Source organism: Drosophila mauritiana, chromosome 2R (genome assembly GCF_004382145.1).
Source record: "Drosophila mauritiana strain mau12 chromosome 2R, ASM438214v1, whole genome shotgun sequence".
In the NCBI taxonomy this organism is placed as follows: Eukaryota; Metazoa; Arthropoda; class Insecta; order Diptera; family Drosophilidae; genus Drosophila; species Drosophila mauritiana.
This window is the reverse complement of record NC_046668.1, coordinates 22,852,119-22,870,959: the sequence shown is the minus strand read 5'-3', so window position 1 is coordinate 22,870,959 and position 18,841 is coordinate 22,852,119. Positions and strand designations below refer to the sequence as shown.

Sequence of the window (18,841 nt, the reverse complement as noted above, 5' to 3'; positions counted from 1 at the left end):
CGCACACCAAAGACTTGACCAGTATATTTCGGTATATTGCTCGATGAAAATCCCGGCTCCCGCCGCTTTGGTCATACTGTCAGTATCGAAGGAAGTAAGTAGCAGGCGTAATTTTATGTTTCATAAGAATTCGATTTAAGAATATATCTCAACCAAACCAGCGCGATGGCATTCGGTGACTATCCAGCTGAGTACAACCCCAAGGTGCACGGGCCCTACGACCCCGCTCGCTTCTACGGCAAAGGTGAGCAGGTTACGTAATTTTTGCGGCAGGCGCAGAGCACATTTGCACTGCTCAAAAATGTGCAGCGTTTTACATAATTTAAACAACTCTCCGATCTCTCCGATCCGCAGCCGATGTACCCTTCGGCCAGGTGAAGCTGGGCGAGATCGGCGCCTGGCTGGGACGTCGCAACAAGACCCCCAACGCGTTGGCCGGAGCCGTGAGCCGTGCCTGGTGGCGCTGGCAGCACAAGTACGTGTTCCCGAAGCGCGCCGGGATCGCTCCCTTCTTCCAGCTGACCGTCGCTAGCATGACGTTCTTCTATCTGATTAACTACACCAAGTTGAAGCACCACAGGAACTACAAGTACCACTAAGCGGCGCTGCCCGGTGGTCCTGCATCTGCAACAGATTCTACACTTTCCACAAGGCGTGCGAGAGGCGGGCAAACACCACTAAACTATATCTATTTGGCTTTTGTGTTTTGAAAACTGCTTAAGTGAATAAAACGGCTGCGAATATCCATGCTGCCATAGACTCAGACTCGGTCGTTGACGCACTCGAAGACTGCATTTGGGCCGATGTCCAGCTCGGAACTGGACTGCTCCCATGCGAAAGTTGACCGGGCCGTGTGGATTTCGCAGATAAAGGGCAGCTCCCGGTCGCAGTTCAGGGTTTGCCAGGTTCCCTGCGGCGTCAAGGCCACGCAGCTGGCGTTGCCCAGCTCACCACTGCAAATTCGAATAGATTTAGTGAAGATACCATTGGTGGCTAACCTACTAAACTGTCTGCCTACCCAACTCGGGGATGACCGCCATCCCAGGCTCTGTAAAGAAAGCACTGCAAGCTCTCCCGTTGGGCGTTCCTGAAGTCCAGTGGGCTCAAGGACGTTGAGCTGTTGTAGACCAAACCCACATAGGCCAGATAGACATTGCCTTCTGCCTGGGACTGTGATTTTCTGTTGAATTCCACTAGCCATTGGGCCAATAAATTGGTTCTGTGTTCGGAGGCGATGTGGGCCAGAGTACCAGTGAACTCCGAGGAGTTGGAACAGGTCAGTGAGGCATTCAAGTAAGCACTGGGCTGAGTGTACACCACGAAGAGCCCAACCTCCGGTATGCAGCTGTAGTTCCTTACGACTGGCAAGAACCACAAAATTATTTACTCAAACAGATACTCTAGATAGTCCATTTAACCTGTTGGCCTTCCATATAAGCTGTAGTAATCGAAGCGACTGTCGTTGACCATCCCTGAAAATGTGTTATTCTGAGGACACTTCAGGACGTGGCAGTTGAAGAACTCCCCTGGTTGTTCGAAGACACTCAAACGACTTCGAATGCGCTGCTCCTTGTCGCCCTGCTTGCCAAAGGACTTCTGATCAAATGAATTTAGCCTCCTTTTCGGTCCTCCTGGAGCGTAGTTCAAGGCCAGCCCCCGCAGCGCATGCGCCAGATCAGCACATTCCTGCAGAGAGGATGTGTTTTCCAGGGCCAGAGCTTCATCAGCTGCAGCTCGTTGGCACTGGCGAACCAGGTGGAACTGCAGCGGGTTAGACTTCACAGTGGGACAGTTCAAGGAGCCCCTCGTCACACCCATCAGATAGGTAGACACAAGAAACAGGATGGCGGGCGCCATTGGAAGTAACTCGGAGTAGTTGAATCCGAATCTCACAATCCAACGCTCATATGTCCACTGACATATCACACTGAAACTGTGCCGCTTGGTGTTGCAATCCCCGACAGGAAGTGCCACTCACTTTCAGATATTAAGGTCAGTTTGAGTTTATTGTTCATTGATTAATATTAACTTAGAGGTACACTAAATTGAGCTTCAGTATGAATTGAATCGCGTGGCTTGTACGGCTCCAGAGGAGCATTCTGGGAGCATCCTGGCAGCGGACGTCGGAATGCTCGATTGAAGCGGTGCAAATGCTGAGCTTGGTTTGAGAACTATTCACTTCTACCTTCCTATATGTTATATATACCATGTATAGTAGGTGGCTGATCCGGACGGCTGAACTGTAATAAGGGCTAGAACTCCTGCCGCATGGGAATTAAGTACGTAAATCGATGACAAGAAAGTATTCAGGAAATTCTACTAGAAGGGCAGTTGGTCATCCGATGAGTAAATAAATTACGCGTAGTGCATTCATAGTTAGGCATTAAGTAGATACGAGTACAAATATCACCTGAGCGTCGGCTGCTGCATTCGTTGTTAGTTCCACAGATTGGATTGGAAAGGGGGCTAGTCAGGGATGTAGAAACACGCTTAGGGGGGAGGGGCGAGTCCAACACCGACTGTGCGGAACAGAGCTCCTTGGATGTCCATTTCCGAATGTGGATGCTGACCAAGATCTCTGCGACATTAGCGGGCAATGGGGATGGACCCCGACCATTGCCCGGTAATCTCTGCACATCATTTGCAACTTAGGCTAGACTTAATCTAAGAAACAGCCGCTGGACCAGACTGGTCTGACTGCTCCGGCATCCTAAAACTAGGTGGCTCCAACTCTACCAATCGTTGACTACCGCAGCGCACCTGCGCGACCGAATCTCCTCCTGGGAACCCTCTGATTTTTTAACACTTTGAGTGTTTTGCATTTTGGAAACGTTGAATTTAGAATCTCCTCCTGGGGACTATCCATCCTCCTCATCTTCTCGCGCTTAGCTGCTGTGCGAGAAGGCGGTGTTCGTGTAGGGTCCGCTGTAGATGGAGCTGCCCGAGTTAGACACCGTCTTGGTGCTCCTGCGCGCCATGATGCAGAGCACGGCGGCGACCACGGCCAGCATAAGGATCAATCCGGCGATGGCAATGGCTATGGCGAAGGTGCGTTGCGACACGCACAGAGCGTCGTCCAGAGTCTGCGGTAAAGGGGTATGAGTCACATGCCATCAAGCATTTCCTGTGCACATACCTTCTCCTTGTAAACCGCGTCCTCGTCGCTGTCGTTGGCGTTTTCGTTCTCGTTCACATACAGGCCAGAGAAGACCTCAATGGTGGCGGGCAGGCCATCCTCCTCCTTGCTGTCCACGGCGGCCTGGCGCTTGGGCCTCTTGCCGCTGCACTGGGGAGCCTCCTGGCAAGTGGGATCCTCCAGGGCGCACAGTCTCACGTTGCACTGGTAGTACACGGAGGTGGTGTAGGGGAACTTGTGCGCCGGGAAGGTCACGTTGGCTGCCAATCGGTCCTGGGTGTAGTTGAACTGACCCATGATCTCGTTGTCCATGGGGCAGCTGAAGGAACAGAGCGTTGCATATACCATATCCATAAAGATTAAAAGCCATCTTACCCATCTTCGCCCACCAGTCGCTGCTCTCCCCAGCCCAGACCATCGCGAACTATGCAGTCCGTGACATGGAGTCCGTATACCTTCTGCTTATCGATGCTGATGACAATGGTCAGAGGATCGCCGATCTTCACATCGTCGGCAATTTTGTGCTCGTCGTTGTAGATCTTCATGTGGCAGCCCGGCATGGGGATCTCGTTGTTGGTCACGTCCTCCTCTTGCGGCGGGGCATTCGCATCGTAGACATCCTCCTCGTCCAGGTCGTCGTCCTGCTGCTTGTCCAGCGATCGTCCGTACTCCCGCCGATCATCGCTGCGGAAGGCCTGCGGCTTCTGGGCGTGCTTGCGCAGATACTTCTTGGGCTTCATGGCCGCGTCGCGACTCTTGTACGCACAGCGGACGTGGTAGCCTCGTCCCAGGTCCGTGATGAGCTTCAGGTGGGGCTGCAGCACGATGGTGTTGAAGAACTCAATGCCACCGTCATCCTGAAAGATGGGATTAATTTACATTTACTATGCCGTATATGGATCCAATTTAAAGGAACGTTGCATTACAATCTATTACCATTAAATGGGAACTTTTCATCAAATCACCACCACCTATCGACCTGGCCAACAAACCCGTTCGCCCCCAATCCGCCACTCGAGCTGAGCTGCCCAACATCTTATACAGATCTTGTGAGTTCCGAAAACTGGATACCCAAGTCGAGAAGCCATATCATCCACCTGAACGCAAGTAGAATGGCGACTTCTCATTATGCATTCAGATTCACGCTTGGCTGCAGCCAGAAATCGCCCCTCAGAGTTGAATGTGCGATCCAAGTCAAACAATACCATATGCCCAAGCCATGGGGGCTGTGGAGCACTTCCTGAAGTCGCCTTCAGAATGGTGCTAGAGCCGATCAGCCAGGTGTGACGTCTCGTCGGGGATCTGCGGGCCTTATCTCCTCGCAAATTAGCCAAGTTTGCATGATGAATTTCAATAGCTTCTGCTTGGGCACTTGGAGAAGCCAAGAATACTGCCACCATCATGATGCAATTTCCCTTACGAGGGAACTTTAATTGGATATCCACTGGTAGCAAAATCATTAGGCCCACCTGCTTAGTATCACCTGCAGAGATTCATAATTGAATTCTCTTAAAGAATAGTAATAATAAGTAACCCCTTCTAATTCCAATAAAGATTCCTCAAAAACATATTTTTATTGAGAGACGTATCTTTCTTCCGAACTTCAAACTTTTTCGCGCTGTGCACTGGTAACGGGTTATTCGCCCATCGGTGATTGTGCTAATTCCAGCGGACAGCTGAAACAAATCGAGTACACACTCGATGGCTTTGGCTTGGCCAACCGAAAGCCAACTCCGCGGAAGAAAGGTGAGGTAATGACGGAGTACTCCATGCCATGCACGCCGCCCGCTCGGAAGTTTTGTAATTGGGTCTGTACAGATTTGGGCACGGAAGTTCTTCGCTTAAGTGGGCCCTCCTCGGGCGTCCATTCTTAATGGCCAGCGCCGATGTTTGTTGCTATAGCAGGCAGTAATCGACGGCTGAAGAAGCCGACTTTCTGTGGATTTAGACGCTGGTCAGTGCGATTTATTGCCCAACACGGTTTCCGCCTAAAACAAGCCGAGAAACTGTTAGGAAAACAAGAAGACGGAGCGGGCAGGGCCTTCCTTTGTTGCCCAAGAAGAGTTGCCCGAGAACCGTTGACAGTTTTGTTCGAGGGTCGGTTCTCAGCATCTGGGCATCATCATCTCGAGACAATGGCCAATAAAAAGCATAATAAAGTGACATTTAAGACTTCGAGCGCGGGCAGCGGCGGTTCTAACGGTAGAAAGCCCTATTATGTCATTATAACACTTCTCCGCGTAAATATGGAGCTCGAATCTGCTCCGGAGCCAGTGTACATGTATCGGATGGCATCGGCTGGAAAACAGGTTCGGAGCGGATGCGTGGGAGTCAGTCGCCGCACTGACCTTCGCTCCAAACACGGCGGTAGCTGCCTTTAAATATCAATATCGACCATAAACCGCTTACATGTCCGAACACTTTTGGCCTTTTCATGGTCATCCGACGGCATTGGTGGCCAATGAACGCGTTGCCAGCGAACAGAACAAATTGATTTCGACGCGAGATGGCTTACTAGCGGAGCTGTGAACAATTGCCTAAGATAGCAGTCGGGAGTTTGGAGTTCTGGGATGGCAGCAATTAATTTTTAATTAAAAATCTCTGACGACCCTGTGAGTGCTGTGAGTGCTGATCGTACTGTTCGTGGCTCATTTAATTATGCCTGACATGCGCACAGCCGAGACCCTCGACTTCCAGCGGAGCAAGTACCAGTCGCTCAATGGCAGCAGATGTGTCGGCCTGTCACGCGACTTTTTACACTGCAATGAGCTCATCTCGACGCGGATGACGTAAGGCAGGATAGCTGCCATTAGGGGACTGCACGCTGGATGAGACCCGCTCATCGTCTTTAATGACAAACATTTAAGACGGGCCTTGGCCAATGTTGATTTTCCACTGTTTGCGGGGGGTAAATAATGTTTACTGATTCTTGCTTATTGAACACTCGGCGTGAATTGCTTGGATCAACAAAAAAGGCGGGGCGGCGAAGGACAAAGCCATAAAAACGAAAGACTTAGGCAACGAACTAAGTGAAAAGAATACTTATGTGCTATATATGGCTGGTAGACCTGCGATAAAAAACATCATTAAATCTGTAAGTTATTAACCACTAAAATCATTGCTATGAAGCCTATCCATTCTCTATTAGTTCTATTCAAATCCAAGCACTAATCTGTGATTATTCGCAGAAATCAATCAAAAACAAATGACTTAGGCAACGAACTTAGTTATGTAAAGGCCTTGGCGTGTAATCAGTGAATACTAGCTTTATCGTTCCTAAATACTTATTCTTCATTATTAACTTTAAAGCGCACTATCACGTTTTCAAATATCTATATTGTTAGATCAAGGAGCAGCTAGCCTCCATAGCATCTAGTGGTTCTGGAACGGACGGTACTCTGTTGCCTCATCGACTAAATGGCGGCTATCGTAACTGCAATTAACATTGGTAATTTCAGAAATTGTGTCAATCCAATCGAGCGAAAGGAAGGAGAGCGAATTACAAAACGCTGGCCCATAAATGCCGAGAAATCGCATTAATATGTACCACAATCGGACCGAGCAGTGGCTACAAAATGCCAGCCGGTGCGTGAGTTGCAGCCACATTAGCCCGGTTAAGTGCTAATTGAGATTTCAAAATGAATCCGAGCACAACGCAGCCCGTGGTTTGCCCGAATCGATCGAGTGAATGAGCCAATAAATAAGTCGAGCCATATAAGCATTAGACTAGCCCAATGAGAGACTGAAATTTATATGGCACATCTCGGCCGTCTTTCGGATCATTCGATATGGCTTACAGGGACATGGGAGACAGCTCGTCATGGCTGATCGGGCGCATGAGATCAGTAATACACTTGATTGGCTCGGAGATCTTGGGAAATCTAGCGCTGATTGAAGCTAGCTGGCATATGTAATTAAAAAAGCTTCTGACATAGAAGAATGATAATATTTAAAAATACATATTTTATACAATCACTCAATCATTTCGTTTATAGTTGCCAAGCCCATTACTAATGGTTCCCCATCTTACCCAGCAGATCTAACGACTGCTATTTTAGATAGAATCTCCGTGAAGCCGCCACAATCGCATCATTAGTTCAGCCGCAAAAGGTGCGTGAGTTGGCCATTTGAGATTCAACCTTTCAATGGACTCATCATCTTGGCATATGGACTTTACCTTGTAACCAATGAGTCGGGTCTGCCTGCCTTATAAGTGCTTAAACTTAATGTTTAATTTTTTATTTGCATGCCAAAATGGCAGAACGAGTTGGCCGGTACGTGGCGTCACCTATGTACGTACCATCGACCTGAGTGGGAGTTTTGTGGGGAGGATGGGGTTCTGGACTTACCGTTTCCTTCGGCATCGTGTTGCAAGATCTCAGCGGCAGCTTGTACCGCAGGGAGCCTACATGATCTCTGCGGGGGAGGGACAAGGATTAGAATCCAGATTGGACTGCCCAAAGTGCGGACTCACCTGTACTCGCTCAAGCAGGTGGAGTTCTTGGACAGGCCTTTCGGGTAGATCATGCCGCTGAACAGGCCCGTTTCGTGGTTCGGAGGAGCGTCTTTGATGGTGATCAGCATCGATCCGGAGAGGCACTTGATCCGCACACTCGGCTCCACCGCCGGCTTAGAGGTGGAGGCCACCTCCGCCTCCGCCGCCGCAATCGCCTCGCTCAGCGAGCTCTGGGCATCTTCTGCAAGGGAAATCGAAGTCGGGAAATTATGAAATGCAAACAGAAACACGACAGGCCCACTCCCAAAAAAGCACAGTTAGGCGACCCAATGGATGCCGCATCCACCTTGGCATCCTCGAGAGCCGTTAGCATAAATCATGAGCGAGCCAAGACAATGGCCCATGGGAGCAGTATTTAGTTAGGACTGCAACTCCAAGCTGACTTTAAATGGCATGCGGAAGACTATAGCAAACAACAATGAACTGAGAAAAAATTTAAAGGTTTTACAAGCTGTACTTAATTAATGCTAAGATATGCAGAGATCAAGAAAAATCACAATTATTGACTTGAGGTAATATTTCTAGCTCTCATTGTTAAAGGATAAAGGTTCCACTCTAGGTGCAATTATTTGGCAACAAACACAGTTCTTTTTTTCAGTGCATGTTCATGACATTGAGAAGCCATTGAAGCGGCAACTTCGAAAATCAGCAGAAGCAGCAACTGGGGGCGCAGACACGCCACAGAAGCTCGGGGCCATTAGAAAGACGGCACGCCGCAAGTTCCTTGAACTTTGCGAACCATTCGATGCACTGCCGGGGATTTGGAGGTGCTCTTGGCGTTTCCTGCTTTTGGCCAGCCATCGCAGAGCCGAGAACTCCCCGCTGGCTCCTCTGCGAAGGTACACAATTGGATTCCAAGACCAAGAGCAACTCCAAGACCAAGAGCAAGACCAACAGCAAGAGAAGAGACCTGAGAAGAGCTGCCCAGGCACGTTCGCCCTGGCAGTTGGCGGTGTGTATTCAGCGGTGTGTATATGGATCGGATGGGATGCGATGGGACGGGATGGCTTCGGTCGAGGCGGTTCAACGAACCTTGCAGCATTTCGCATCACTTACTGCGGTTCTGGGCAAAGTAATTGCATGCAACACGGCCGTCGCAGAGCCGGTTTTCTTACTCCACTGGAATGGAATCCACTCGGCGGCTTGGCGAGCACATAAAACATTTAATGGCTTTCTATTATGTATAATTTTACGGTCTCCGCAGGCGAGCAGAGCTGCACTCCTCAAATAGAACGAACTAGACTGGGCCTAAGTTGCCCTTCCTCAAGTTGCTGTTCCCTTGGCACTTGGCGAACAAAGAAAATGCAAGCCTAAATAGGCGGGTGTATCGCGTTGCCGGGAAAAACAAATCAACTTCTTAGATTCAAGTTATGGTTCATAAATTTATGAGATACTTCGTGATTTAAATCTGATTCGAGCAAATTATCGATCGCTTTCACCGACAAATTTTAAGTGCAAAGATGGACGAGATTGCGCCAGTAAATAAGTTAAGAGAGGAAAGGAAAGGTGGAATGGTGCACCAGGATCAGATCGATAACCTGACCGTGGATCTGGCTGCTGCAATAAGGAGCTCATATTTGACGAGAAGGGTGGGAGAGGTTCAGGTTAGGATCTGAACTGCCAGACCCTATAAGATACGATATAATCCGCAGATACACCTCCTCCAAACTCTGCGATATACAACAGAGCGGCTTCAGCCTGGTCCAGGATATCAACCCAATGCAGCGGAAGTGGATATTCGACAGTCGCTGCTCCTACCACCGAAAACCAGGTGGCAACCAGGGTCAGTTCTTCTCCTACCAGCAGTTTCTCAACTACCTGGAGTCGCTCCAGCAATCGCTGTCCGAGCATGGCTCCTAGGTCACTGGGGTCTTAGCCAAATCCCATTCCCAATCCCAAGCCCTCTCCACTCGAAGCCCAGCCGAAAACGCAATGTGAAAGCCAGAAGGAAGTGTGCCGCAATGTTCGCCAGTCGCCCCTCAATGAGGCAGCTCCAAAGCCTCCGAAGCGACTTCACTGGACCGCTGTTTGCCATGCGATTATAATGCCTCGTTTTGGTTTTGGCAAACAGAGTCAACAGAGATTTGGCAACCGGAGAGACAACAGCCAGCTTAGCGGGTTTACTTAACAATGGCAACAGCGCTGGCGGATTAAGTGGAGTGCCTTTATAACTAATTAGGTAATGCTTCGCCAATTTGAAGGGGAACCAATTCATCAGGCATTGGTATCCATTTTATGAGTATATTTGTAAGCTGCTTGTTACGTCATGATGGATTTACAAATAGGTACTACTTATTTACCTTAAATTCATACTAAATATTCCCAATTTGATCATATTCTCTCTTCTGTTTACTTCTGTTTGAGCTGAAACTAGTTGATAACTAAGGTTTCGATGGCTCATTTGAATATCATTTTATGTTTCCAGCGACTGACAAAGCACCCAACTGTGTTTAATCTTGCCAGCGTCTGTCTGCGGTAACAATATGCTGGCAATTTTTCTTTGGCCCCCACTGGCTCGGTGTCCCAATCCATAGAATTCGGTTTAGCTTCCTAATGAACAGATTTATGTACTCACTCATTGCCGTTGGAATCTGCGCCGCGTGCGTCGTCAGAGCTGCGATTGTCTGCAAAGAAAGTGGAGACAAGTCACTCATTAGCATAGTTGGCATATAGGCTACTCCATCCGATCCGATCAGCTCCGACCATGGACCATGGATGCCCGACCCCTTTTCAAGCACAAAGCGTTGACATAAATCACGACAAGCCGACATTAAGTCCCTGGCCTAATCCATCGCCAGTAAGCTTCTTTAATTAAAGGGGAAATTTCGATTTCGTGTTGCCGGCGGATAGGGGAACCGCTGCATTCTCACGATTCTGAGACTCCTTTGGACGGACTGGCAAACTTTCGCCAGCCTGGGTTAGAGTTGAACCCGGGCCCGAACCTGAATCTCGGATCTTTGGGGCCAAGCGGCTTAGAATGGCGCTGGTGTGCCACTTTTGGCCACTCGGATTCGCGTTTAGCATACTGAGGAGGGGAGCAGTCGCTGTGGCCTCCAGTCCCGCATCCAGGTTAATCGCATCGGCATGCAATTGTCATTCAGCGGGCTGCCTGATTGATGTGTTCTGGCCGACTCCAGCAATTTTCCATTTCGATGGGCCTGGGGAGAGAACCCAGTGCAGAATACTTACGATTAAGTGCAGCGCCGAAGCGGGAAATTTCGATTTCGTGTTGCCGGCGGATAGGGGAACCGCTGCATTCTCACGATTCTGAGACTCCTTTGGACGGACTGGCAAACTTTCGCCAGCCTGGGTTAGAGTTGAACCCGGGCCCGAACCTGAATCTCGGATCTTTGGGGCCAAGCGGCTTAGAATGGCGCTGGTGTGCCACTTTTGGCCACTCGGATTCGCGTTTAGCATACTGAGGAGGGGAGCAGTCGCTGTGGCCTCCAGTCCCGCATCCAGGTTACTCGCATCGGCATGCAATTGTCATTCAGCGGGCTGCCTGATTGATGTGTTCTGGCCGACTCCAGCAATTTTCCATTTCGATGGGCCTGGGGAGAGAACCCAGTGCAGAATACTTACGATTAAGTGCAGCGCCGTGTGGAAAGCGTCCATTCGAGTGCCTGTCTTCATGGTGCGAGAGCTGCAAGAGTGAGAGAAGACCGAATGACGGGTATTAAGCCTTGGCAAATAGTCAAAACCGAAAAATACACTGAAAGCCCGCCGAAACCGGTTCCACACCCACTGCTCACATATAGCATTATGCTAAATCACTCGAACACAGCGATTCTGTAATGAATATCGTGGCCCAAAGGCAACTTTCTGCTGCCAAATGGGTCAAGTCAACAGCGGCGAATTTGGGTTCGCGTGCGGGCTGAGCTCATTGCAAATGGGTTAGCCTCGCACCAAGTGGTGCTGGTTACACGGGGAACTCCACATCTCGGCGGTGCCAGCCGTCGAGCGCTGGGCAAACAGACGGCCACCAAGTGCAACTCATGGCAGCGTGGCATCATGACTCGGGTTTCCGCATTTTCCCGGCAACAGAAGCTGCTGCATTACGAGATATTAAGCGCATATCAATGGCCCGTGACAAACGGTTTTCCACTTCCTGCCGATCGCTGAGAACTTTGCAGGCGAGTCACATCCTCAAAGTGGTCACCACACAGAAAGAAATATGTGGCGATCGGAGTCGAGTCATATCTATGCTCAGTTAAAACTGTTCTTCTGACCATAAAAAATTATTTTTTTCAAAAAGTAGTGCTTTTATCCCCCGCAACTGTATCTCATACTCTATTTCCTTGGACTTCATGTCTTTGTCTTAACCAAGTAGATCTTTTGTAGAACCCCATTTCACCCATAATACCACCCAGTTGCTATCCGAAATGAGATCATTTTTTCGCCGTGCATGTGGATCCGTGTTTTGGGCGTCGTAAGACAACAAAATGCGGCTTACAATGATGGCCGAGAGGCGATAATGATTTGTTGTTACCGCTGACGCTGCCAACACATTTCATTCACCACACACACACACACACAAGAGCGGAGTGATGATGTCACAAGACCAGCACTCCATCTGCATCCACTCACCCCGGATCGAGATACAGACTCGAAGATACGGCCGCTTATTATCCGAGAGGTGTAATCTCGCTGGGAGTCTGGTTGCTATTGAAATTGGTTCGGGGAGAAGCACGGAATTGGGTCAATAGATCCGCTGGAAATTGATAGATTGTGGGCATTATGCGGCGAGCACACGTCAATTTGTCAAAGCTGGAGGCCCACACTTCCTGAACACCAGGCGATCGATCCGTGAGTAGCCAAACGTGGCTCGGAGCCGAATGCAAATTGCCAACTGACGCCACCAGCCAACCAACGTACTCGTGCCCCCTCCACTGGCATTGCAATAAATTAGCTAAAATTAGCAAATGACGCAAGCGACTCCAAGCGAGATACACGGCTAAAAAGCTCGGATTGAAAACGCACCTCATGCAGGCAAAAAATGAGTTGGAAAAATGCGGCGGAGCACGCCAACGAGCATTATGAATAATGACTTTGATTGGCATCTGCTCTCGTTACCCAGTTCGGGCTAAAAAACGAGCAAAGGAAACAAACATGATGCCCAATGTCCAATGCCCAATGTTCGGTGGAAATGGCAAGCTGACCTTCAATTGCGATCATCGGTGATAAGGGAAATTGCACGGAATTGGGGCACAAATTGCAGATACCTAGTCATACCGTAGTCATAATGAAGGGATGCGGGAATACTCGTAGTCGAAGATCGATAACAACTAGTATTACAATACTCTATACTATAGACTTCCTGTAACTCCGCCATCGAATTTCCTCAGCTGGGAGCCTTTCCTTGGTGCCCAAGAACTCCTGACCAGAATGAAAATCATTCGTTGATGATTCACTGTCCAATCAATCGTGTGCATTCGAATGAAACGAATGGCTGCGAGTGTCGATTTGAATTCATTTGACACACATTTCCCAGAGCAAATAGCAGCGAAGCAACTAAACAAACATTCGGTAAGACTGAAAACAAAAAACCAACAAAATGGGCCGTGCAACTGAATAAATTAAATGTGTTTGGCGTGCCAGGCGGGCCACAAAGTTGTGTGCTTTATGTTTTTGTTAAAAGTTTAAACAATTGCAGTTTCATTGGAGTGTGTGCTCTGCTAATGTTAATGTGGCGGCTAAGTGACCTCGCGTGTTTCCATTTTCCCGTAGTTTACTAGCCTTAAACATCCAACGCGGGTGTGCAAAAAAGTAGTTTTGAAATGCACACTTAGCTTTACGGCTTTCTGCTTGAGCAAAGTCGCTGGGAAAAGGGGAAAATGGGAAAAGTGGGAAATAGCGTGAAAAAGGCGCGTAACTGTGCGTGAAATTGCGCCCAGCTGAGTATTCGAAAATGAATCCAAACGAATCCGAATCCAATCCCCAATGAAGTGGATAATTAAAGGGAACCGACCTCCCGCCGATCTATCAGCGTATCTGGGTGAACCACTTTAATCTAGGCGCACATCTGGGAACCTTCGGAAACCTCAGCGATCTCGGGAAGCCAGTCAATTAGAATATCTGACGACTCCCATCTCGAAAGCCAGATCTGGTTCCAATCTGAATTGCCTAAGGCATTGGCAAATCACAAACAGAAACTGTGCTAAGCACACAAACCCATAGAAACCCATAGAAACCCATAACGTGGCTGACCCATTTGGAACTATGCTGGTGGTGGTGGTGGTGGAGGGCATGTGTGGGGTTCTACCAACTTTCGGTTGCGGTTTGCCATTAAAATGGGAAATCTCGTCGTACATCGCGGCGTAGTGTGATCAATCACACTCGAAGAAAAATGTCTTTTCATGTCGATATCAATTTGAGGATTTCACATATTGATTAAATAAGAATTAAGGTGAGGAGGGTAAATGTTAGCCGCAAATGCCAAATACTTCGAATTCAACACGTTGCCATAATCTTCTAGGTACACGGTATTCACATATCGAGCCAAACTTTCTTTCTGTGTAGCATAGCGATGCGTAGAGCCAATTTCGCTGCAATTCCGCTGGCGTAGAAAGTAAGTTGGGGAGGGTTAGGGCCTTAAAGACCGACCTCCGAAGACTGAAGACTTCGGAGCGAAGATGCATTGTGCGATTGTCCCGCATTGTTCTTAATGACGGCAATTAACGAGTCGAACAAAAAGGGCAGCTCAGCTATGGCCATTCGCCGATTGGGGTCAGAGCGGCTTTATAGCCAGACTTCGGGCTCAGCTTTTACTTTTACTCAGGTCCGAAATTCTAGTTGGCCAGCGGGCTGGGGCTAATCAAGCGTCGGAGATCAATGGCAATTGAGGCATCGACTTTCACCTGCTTGCGTATGCAGGCTCTGCTTTGTTTCTGGAAATTAGAATTTCAAATTGCGACTCCAGATGCAGCAATTAGCTGGCACTTTGTGGGGGATTGATAGCTGGCCAGGTAGGTAGCCGAGAGCCAGCGGATCGGAACGAACCTATAGCCAGCCGGCGATTGTCCCAAGGTCAGTGCAATTGTCTCGCCGCAGCCATTGTTCGCCTCAAATGAGCTGACAATGCTGTTAATTTGCTGTTGGCCAATTGCAATAAACGCCAACGCCGATTCCGTTTATAGATTTAATAGATTGGGCCAACGGCAGCCGACCGGGCTCTAATGGGCAATTGGCCATTAAGGCAATGTGAGAACTCAAAAATCGCGCATCATTAGGGGGTCTTAAAGTGGAAAAACGCAACTCCACCCTCTTGGCCAAATGCGCTGACCCGGTTGTTGCCACACGCATCAAACTGGAGCGTGGAGACATCGGACATCTTGCCACACACTGTGCGAACCAAGTTTGGGCTTAAGACCAAAAGCTGCCCAATGCGTTGCGTGTCTCTGCTCTGCTGCTGCCACCAAGTTATGTAAGTTCTCTGCAAATGGCGCGCTTCTCTGCCATTTGTCAAGATGTCCAAATGGGCTCAAACCGACTGGCCAATATGCAAACCGCTGATTGGACACCCACAAGCGCTCGGCCCGCGGTGCTGCCTAAATATATTTTTCTCTCCCATTTTGACGCCTAATTTTTGTGGCCGCAGGCTTATTGCCACGAAAAAGCAAAAAAAACAAACGGCTAAGAAATTCGCATTGAACGTGACTTGAGCTGAGCTGTAGACATGAATGTGTTTGATTTTTATCAGCCGGGTCTACAATATTTCAGTTTTAGCCATTTACTTTGCGCTTTTTGCTGTTGCCGTGCTTTTTGCCTTTTGACTGGCGCCCATTGTTAGCCGCTGTTTTTATGGCTTTTTTTCTTTCAGCCCAAAGGCACAGCTGAAACTAGTTTTGTAGTTCCGTTTTTGCTTGGCTGGGCTTTCGCGTCTAGAAGTACTTAAAATCCAGACTCCCAGCTACTCGTACATGGGCAGCTACTGCTGGTCAGAATCAGCCAAATTCATCATTAAAACTTATACATATACTCGTGATGAGGGACTCGACTGATGAGCTCGAGAAATGGACATTACTTATTAATGGCAGGCCAAGCTGACCTTACGTTTCCCATAATAACTTTATGCAAGTTTCCTCAGCTCAGTACTTAAGTAACTAATTTTTGAGGAGGATTTCCTCTGAGCCATAAATAGTCTCGTACTTGAAGTTAATGAGCGTAGAACTTCACTGAGGTAAATCACATGTGTCATAAATGCTAAACTTAGACGCAGATATCATAGACGATCGCTACTATATAACAATTGTTTATTTATCTTATATCTTGGTGTCTGAGAACCTAACAGTTCTATGCCCACTTCCTTCGATCTGCGGACAGCAGTTCAAAAGTCTTGGCCTGCCACTCCCCTTTTAAGGCTTGGATTTGAAAGTGTTTGGAATGAATTGAACAACCTCGTGGTCGGTCGACTGCAGTCGCGGGGTTTTGCGTGGGGTTGGTCTAAGGTAAAAGCCTGCATTTAAGTACGCTTGAGTTTGCCAATGTTGGTTTAATTCGCCAGTGCTGGTGGAGGAGGCAGGGGGGAGGGGGATCAACTAGCCAGACGACTTTTCATTTTGGCCGAAAACAAACAAGCTACCCAATGCAGAGTGTCCGTTTAACGGGGGGCAAGCGAGGCTTGTGACTCATGGCTGGGTTTGGGGCACGCCTTTCGCTAGCATTTGGGTTTTTGCATAATTAGTGCTGAGCGCCAACGTGTCGTATGAGTAATGCAGTCGCGAAGTTCGTTGCCTAAGTCTTTCGTTTCAACTGTAAATCAATACCAACAGGCAGGCGGAAAATCTAACGCTGAAAAGGTCTTGGCCTGGTTGAATGAACTCACCATTTTTGGCGCTTTCTTTGTTAGTTCTTCGGCGGGAGATTATAAATCAATCACACAGCTTTTGGCCAGCAAGCCCACACGCATCTCTCGGCTCGGTTCATAAACCCCCGAAAATCCGTCATTTGTCTTCACTTCTCTCACTTAGCTGAGCACACACAAGCCCAAGCAGCAAAATAATACGAAATTATACGTACAATCATATTTTCCGTCTTTACCTTATTTTGTGCCCGCTTCAAGGTCACTTCGAGTTGTTGTCTGGCTGTTATATAAACAAGTTAACTACACGATGGCTCAGAAACTGGTATTCGAGCAGCTCGAGCGCAGATTCGCCTTTTAATTATACAAATTTTACGCTTGCGTTGGCGTTCCTCGACGCAAAGCTTTCCGAGAATGCCGGAGAACTGGGAAATATCCAACAGAAGTTGGAGATAAACGCCTTCGACGGATGAGCCATTATTCACTAGTCAAGGCGTTGCATTCAACGCAGATGAAGACCATTACATTGGCCAACTACAATATTTTGATGGCTAACAAACCACAAATTAACCAATTAATAGGCCATGCATCACCGAAAAGGGAAAGGTTCCCATTCCCATAGTCCATGGATGATGCAAGTGTCGGATCGGGATGGGTTGAACCCCGGTCTCTCCATCAATCAACTTTTCTAATTGCTTCTTTAGACGCCAGCCCGAACACAATGGAACGAACATAATTATGGCTGTGTGATCCGTGGAAGTGCTAAAAGTTCCACAAGGAGAAGAACCCGGTCCCAGCTCATGTGGGCAATGTTGGGTCAGCCAATTAGCAACAGATTCTGGCTTATAATGGCCGCACACGGAGTGGGGAAAATGTGAATGGACCTTTGATTCCAACAGCCCGATGACACATTACTTATGCGGTGCGCATCCAGAAATGGGCATTGAAAAACGGGAAAGAAGGCAGGAAAAGCGGATGGAAGACGGATGTCCGTGATGTGGCTGCTCAAATAGCCAATTGCCGATGGCCAACCCCATCCCGGCCATATTTGTGTCCCCAGGTGATGCAACTGGCTGCGAACTTGGCAGCCAACTTCGGCCACTGGCAACCTTGGCAAACAGGTTCAGATCCCCGGACAGATGGCTTCTCAGCCCGCTTTTCAGATAAGGCCCATTTCATTTGCACAGAAAACAGATTGCAACGCTTCTTCAATTCGTTCCCCCGAGTACAAGTATTGGTATTCCGTGAATTCCGAATTTCGAGCGAGGCGAAGTGAAGCCAACCGGTTTGGCTGATGGATTTTTGGCACATCCACAGCGTCGGCGATTTATGAAGTCATCTTTTAAGGCTGTTTTGGTTTTGTTTTCGCAAACGGCACAGCTTTGATTTTCTGCCTGATTTTAACTGTTTCTTTTCGCGGGTTTCGGGTTTCTGGTTTTTCGGTTATAGCTTTTCAAACACAAACTCCGCCACACTCACCTCTAGCCAACTTCGCCCTTTTTGCGTAATCCAATTTGTTATGTGTCCGTTGTTGCGATTTCGCTGTGCCTTAAACTGGTTGCCCGGAACGATGATGATTTTAGATATTTCACGAATTTTGGTTTCACATTAGTTTGATTTTGTTTTTATGTACTTCCTAAGTGTTTTTTTTTTGCGGGCTTCCTCTATAATTATTTCGTTTTGTGGCCAACACTCGTTTTACATGTTAACGCTGCGGGAATTGCACATTTAAGAGTTGGCCAAGAGCGGTAAAGAGACGCTAAGAGCTGCTCTTTGGCGAATTGTGGCAAATAATCCGAGCTGTTGTTGCTGTTGCTGCTGCTGCTGCTATTACGCCGTCTCAACACAAAAGACTGAGGCAACAAACTTCCCGACACTTTTGCACTTCCCCAGAAAACAACGCGAAATATTCAAAAGATTCACAAATCATTCAGCACGTATTTGCTGGCCCGGTTCAACCACCCGTCGAGCTTAATCGCTTCCCAAGGGCAACAACAATCGGAGAAAATCACGACAGAAACATCACAGGCACAACAGCAACAACCGCAACTATTTCAAATCTCGGAAACCCATGAACGCCTCTTTGAGCCACGGGAAGCCGTTCCAAATCCGCACGCACGATCCAATTAGAACCGGGTAAACGGAGCCTTAACCGCAGAGCTAGGCCACTCGAAAAACTCACGCACGATTCGGGATCGAAACGAATCGGAAAGCAATCGAAATGGAATCGAAGGGATCGATGGGATGGAGGTTCGTTGAGCGCTGTGGATGTGTCTCGCACACCGACCTGGCCAAGACTGACGGGGCCCGAAACCGAGCCACTCGCACTCCGACGAAAACGCCAAGACGATGGCCGACAACCGGTCTTGCCAAGATTCGGAGTGGCGGC

At 48.4% G+C, this 18,841-nt stretch overlaps 3 protein-coding genes across 5 annotated transcripts; 1 reads left to right on the top strand and 2 right to left on the bottom strand.

Moving 5' to 3' along the window:
• Positions 1-60: 60 nt before the first annotated feature.
• LOC117136336 (putative ATP synthase subunit f, mitochondrial) lies at positions 61-765 on the top strand. The gene is made up of 3 exons (XM_033297196.1): positions 61-94; positions 162-244; positions 355-765. The coding sequence occupies exons 2-3, from the start codon at positions 166-168 to the stop codon at positions 597-599; spliced, it is 324 nt and encodes a 107-aa protein (XP_033153087.1). The 5' UTR covers positions 61-94; positions 162-165; the 3' UTR covers positions 600-765.
• Positions 752-1,909, bottom strand: LOC117136337. Its single transcript, XM_033297197.1, has 3 exons — positions 1,419-1,909; positions 1,019-1,361; positions 752-953 (listed from the first exon to the last, which is right to left on the bottom strand). Exons 1-3 carry the CDS (start codon positions 1,855-1,857, stop codon positions 761-763), a joined length of 975 nt encoding a protein of 324 aa, XP_033153088.1. The 5' UTR covers positions 1,858-1,909; the 3' UTR covers positions 752-760.
• Positions 1,910-1,985: 76 nt separating this feature from the next.
• Positions 1,986-18,763, bottom strand: LOC117136332. 3 transcript variants are annotated; one of them, XM_033297192.1, is made up of 9 exons: positions 18,635-18,763; positions 17,932-18,163; positions 11,235-11,295; positions 10,228-10,276; positions 7,611-7,833; positions 7,486-7,552; positions 3,512-3,993; positions 3,137-3,455; positions 1,988-3,083 (listed from the first exon to the last, which is right to left on the bottom strand). In XM_033297192.1, exons 3-9 carry the CDS (start codon positions 11,283-11,285, stop codon positions 2,886-2,888), a joined length of 1,389 nt encoding a protein of 462 aa, XP_033153083.1. In that variant the 5' UTR covers positions 11,286-11,295; positions 17,932-18,163; positions 18,635-18,763; the 3' UTR covers positions 1,988-2,885. The 3 variants fall into 3 exon arrangements, with proteins under 3 accessions (XP_033153081.1, XP_033153083.1, XP_033153084.1); XM_033297193.1 differs by having other exon boundaries at positions 18,639-18,763; XM_033297190.1 differs by lacking the exons at positions 11,235-11,295; positions 17,932-18,163; positions 18,635-18,763 and adding an exon at positions 10,842-11,162 and having other exon boundaries at positions 1,986-3,083.
• Positions 18,764-18,841: the final 78 nt, after the last annotated feature.

Bases quoted from the DNA above. Each gene is read 5' to 3' on its own strand.
- LOC117136332 (XM_033297190.1), bottom strand. From the start codon at position 11,069: ATGCTAAACGCGAATCCGAGTGGCCAAAAGTGGCACACCAGCGCCATT. The intron at 7,834-10,227 runs GTGAGTACATAA...TTTCCCTTGCAG, and splicing joins GCAGATTCCAACGGCAATGA to AAGATGCCCAGAGCTCGCTG. The intron at 7,553-7,610 runs GTGAGTCCGCAC...CCTCCCCCGCAG, and splicing joins ACCTGCTTGAGCGAGTACAG to AGATCATGTAGGCTCCCTGC.
- LOC117136336 (XM_033297196.1), top strand. From the start codon at position 166: ATGGCATTCGGTGACTATCCAGCTGAGTACAACCCCAAGGTGCACGGG. The intron at 245-354 runs GTGAGCAGGTTA...TCCGATCCGCAG, and splicing joins CGCTCGCTTCTACGGCAAAG to CCGATGTACCCTTCGGCCAG.
- LOC117136337 (XM_033297197.1), bottom strand. From the start codon at position 1,857: ATGGCGCCCGCCATCCTGTTTCTTGTGTCTACCTATCTGATGGGTGTG. The intron at 1,362-1,418 runs GTTAAATGGACT...GGTTCTTGCCAG, and splicing joins CTTATATGGAAGGCCAACAG to TCGTAAGGAACTACAGCTGC. The intron at 954-1,018 runs GTAGGCAGACAG...TCGAATTTGCAG, and splicing joins GGCGGTCATCCCCGAGTTGG to TGGTGAGCTGGGCAACGCCA.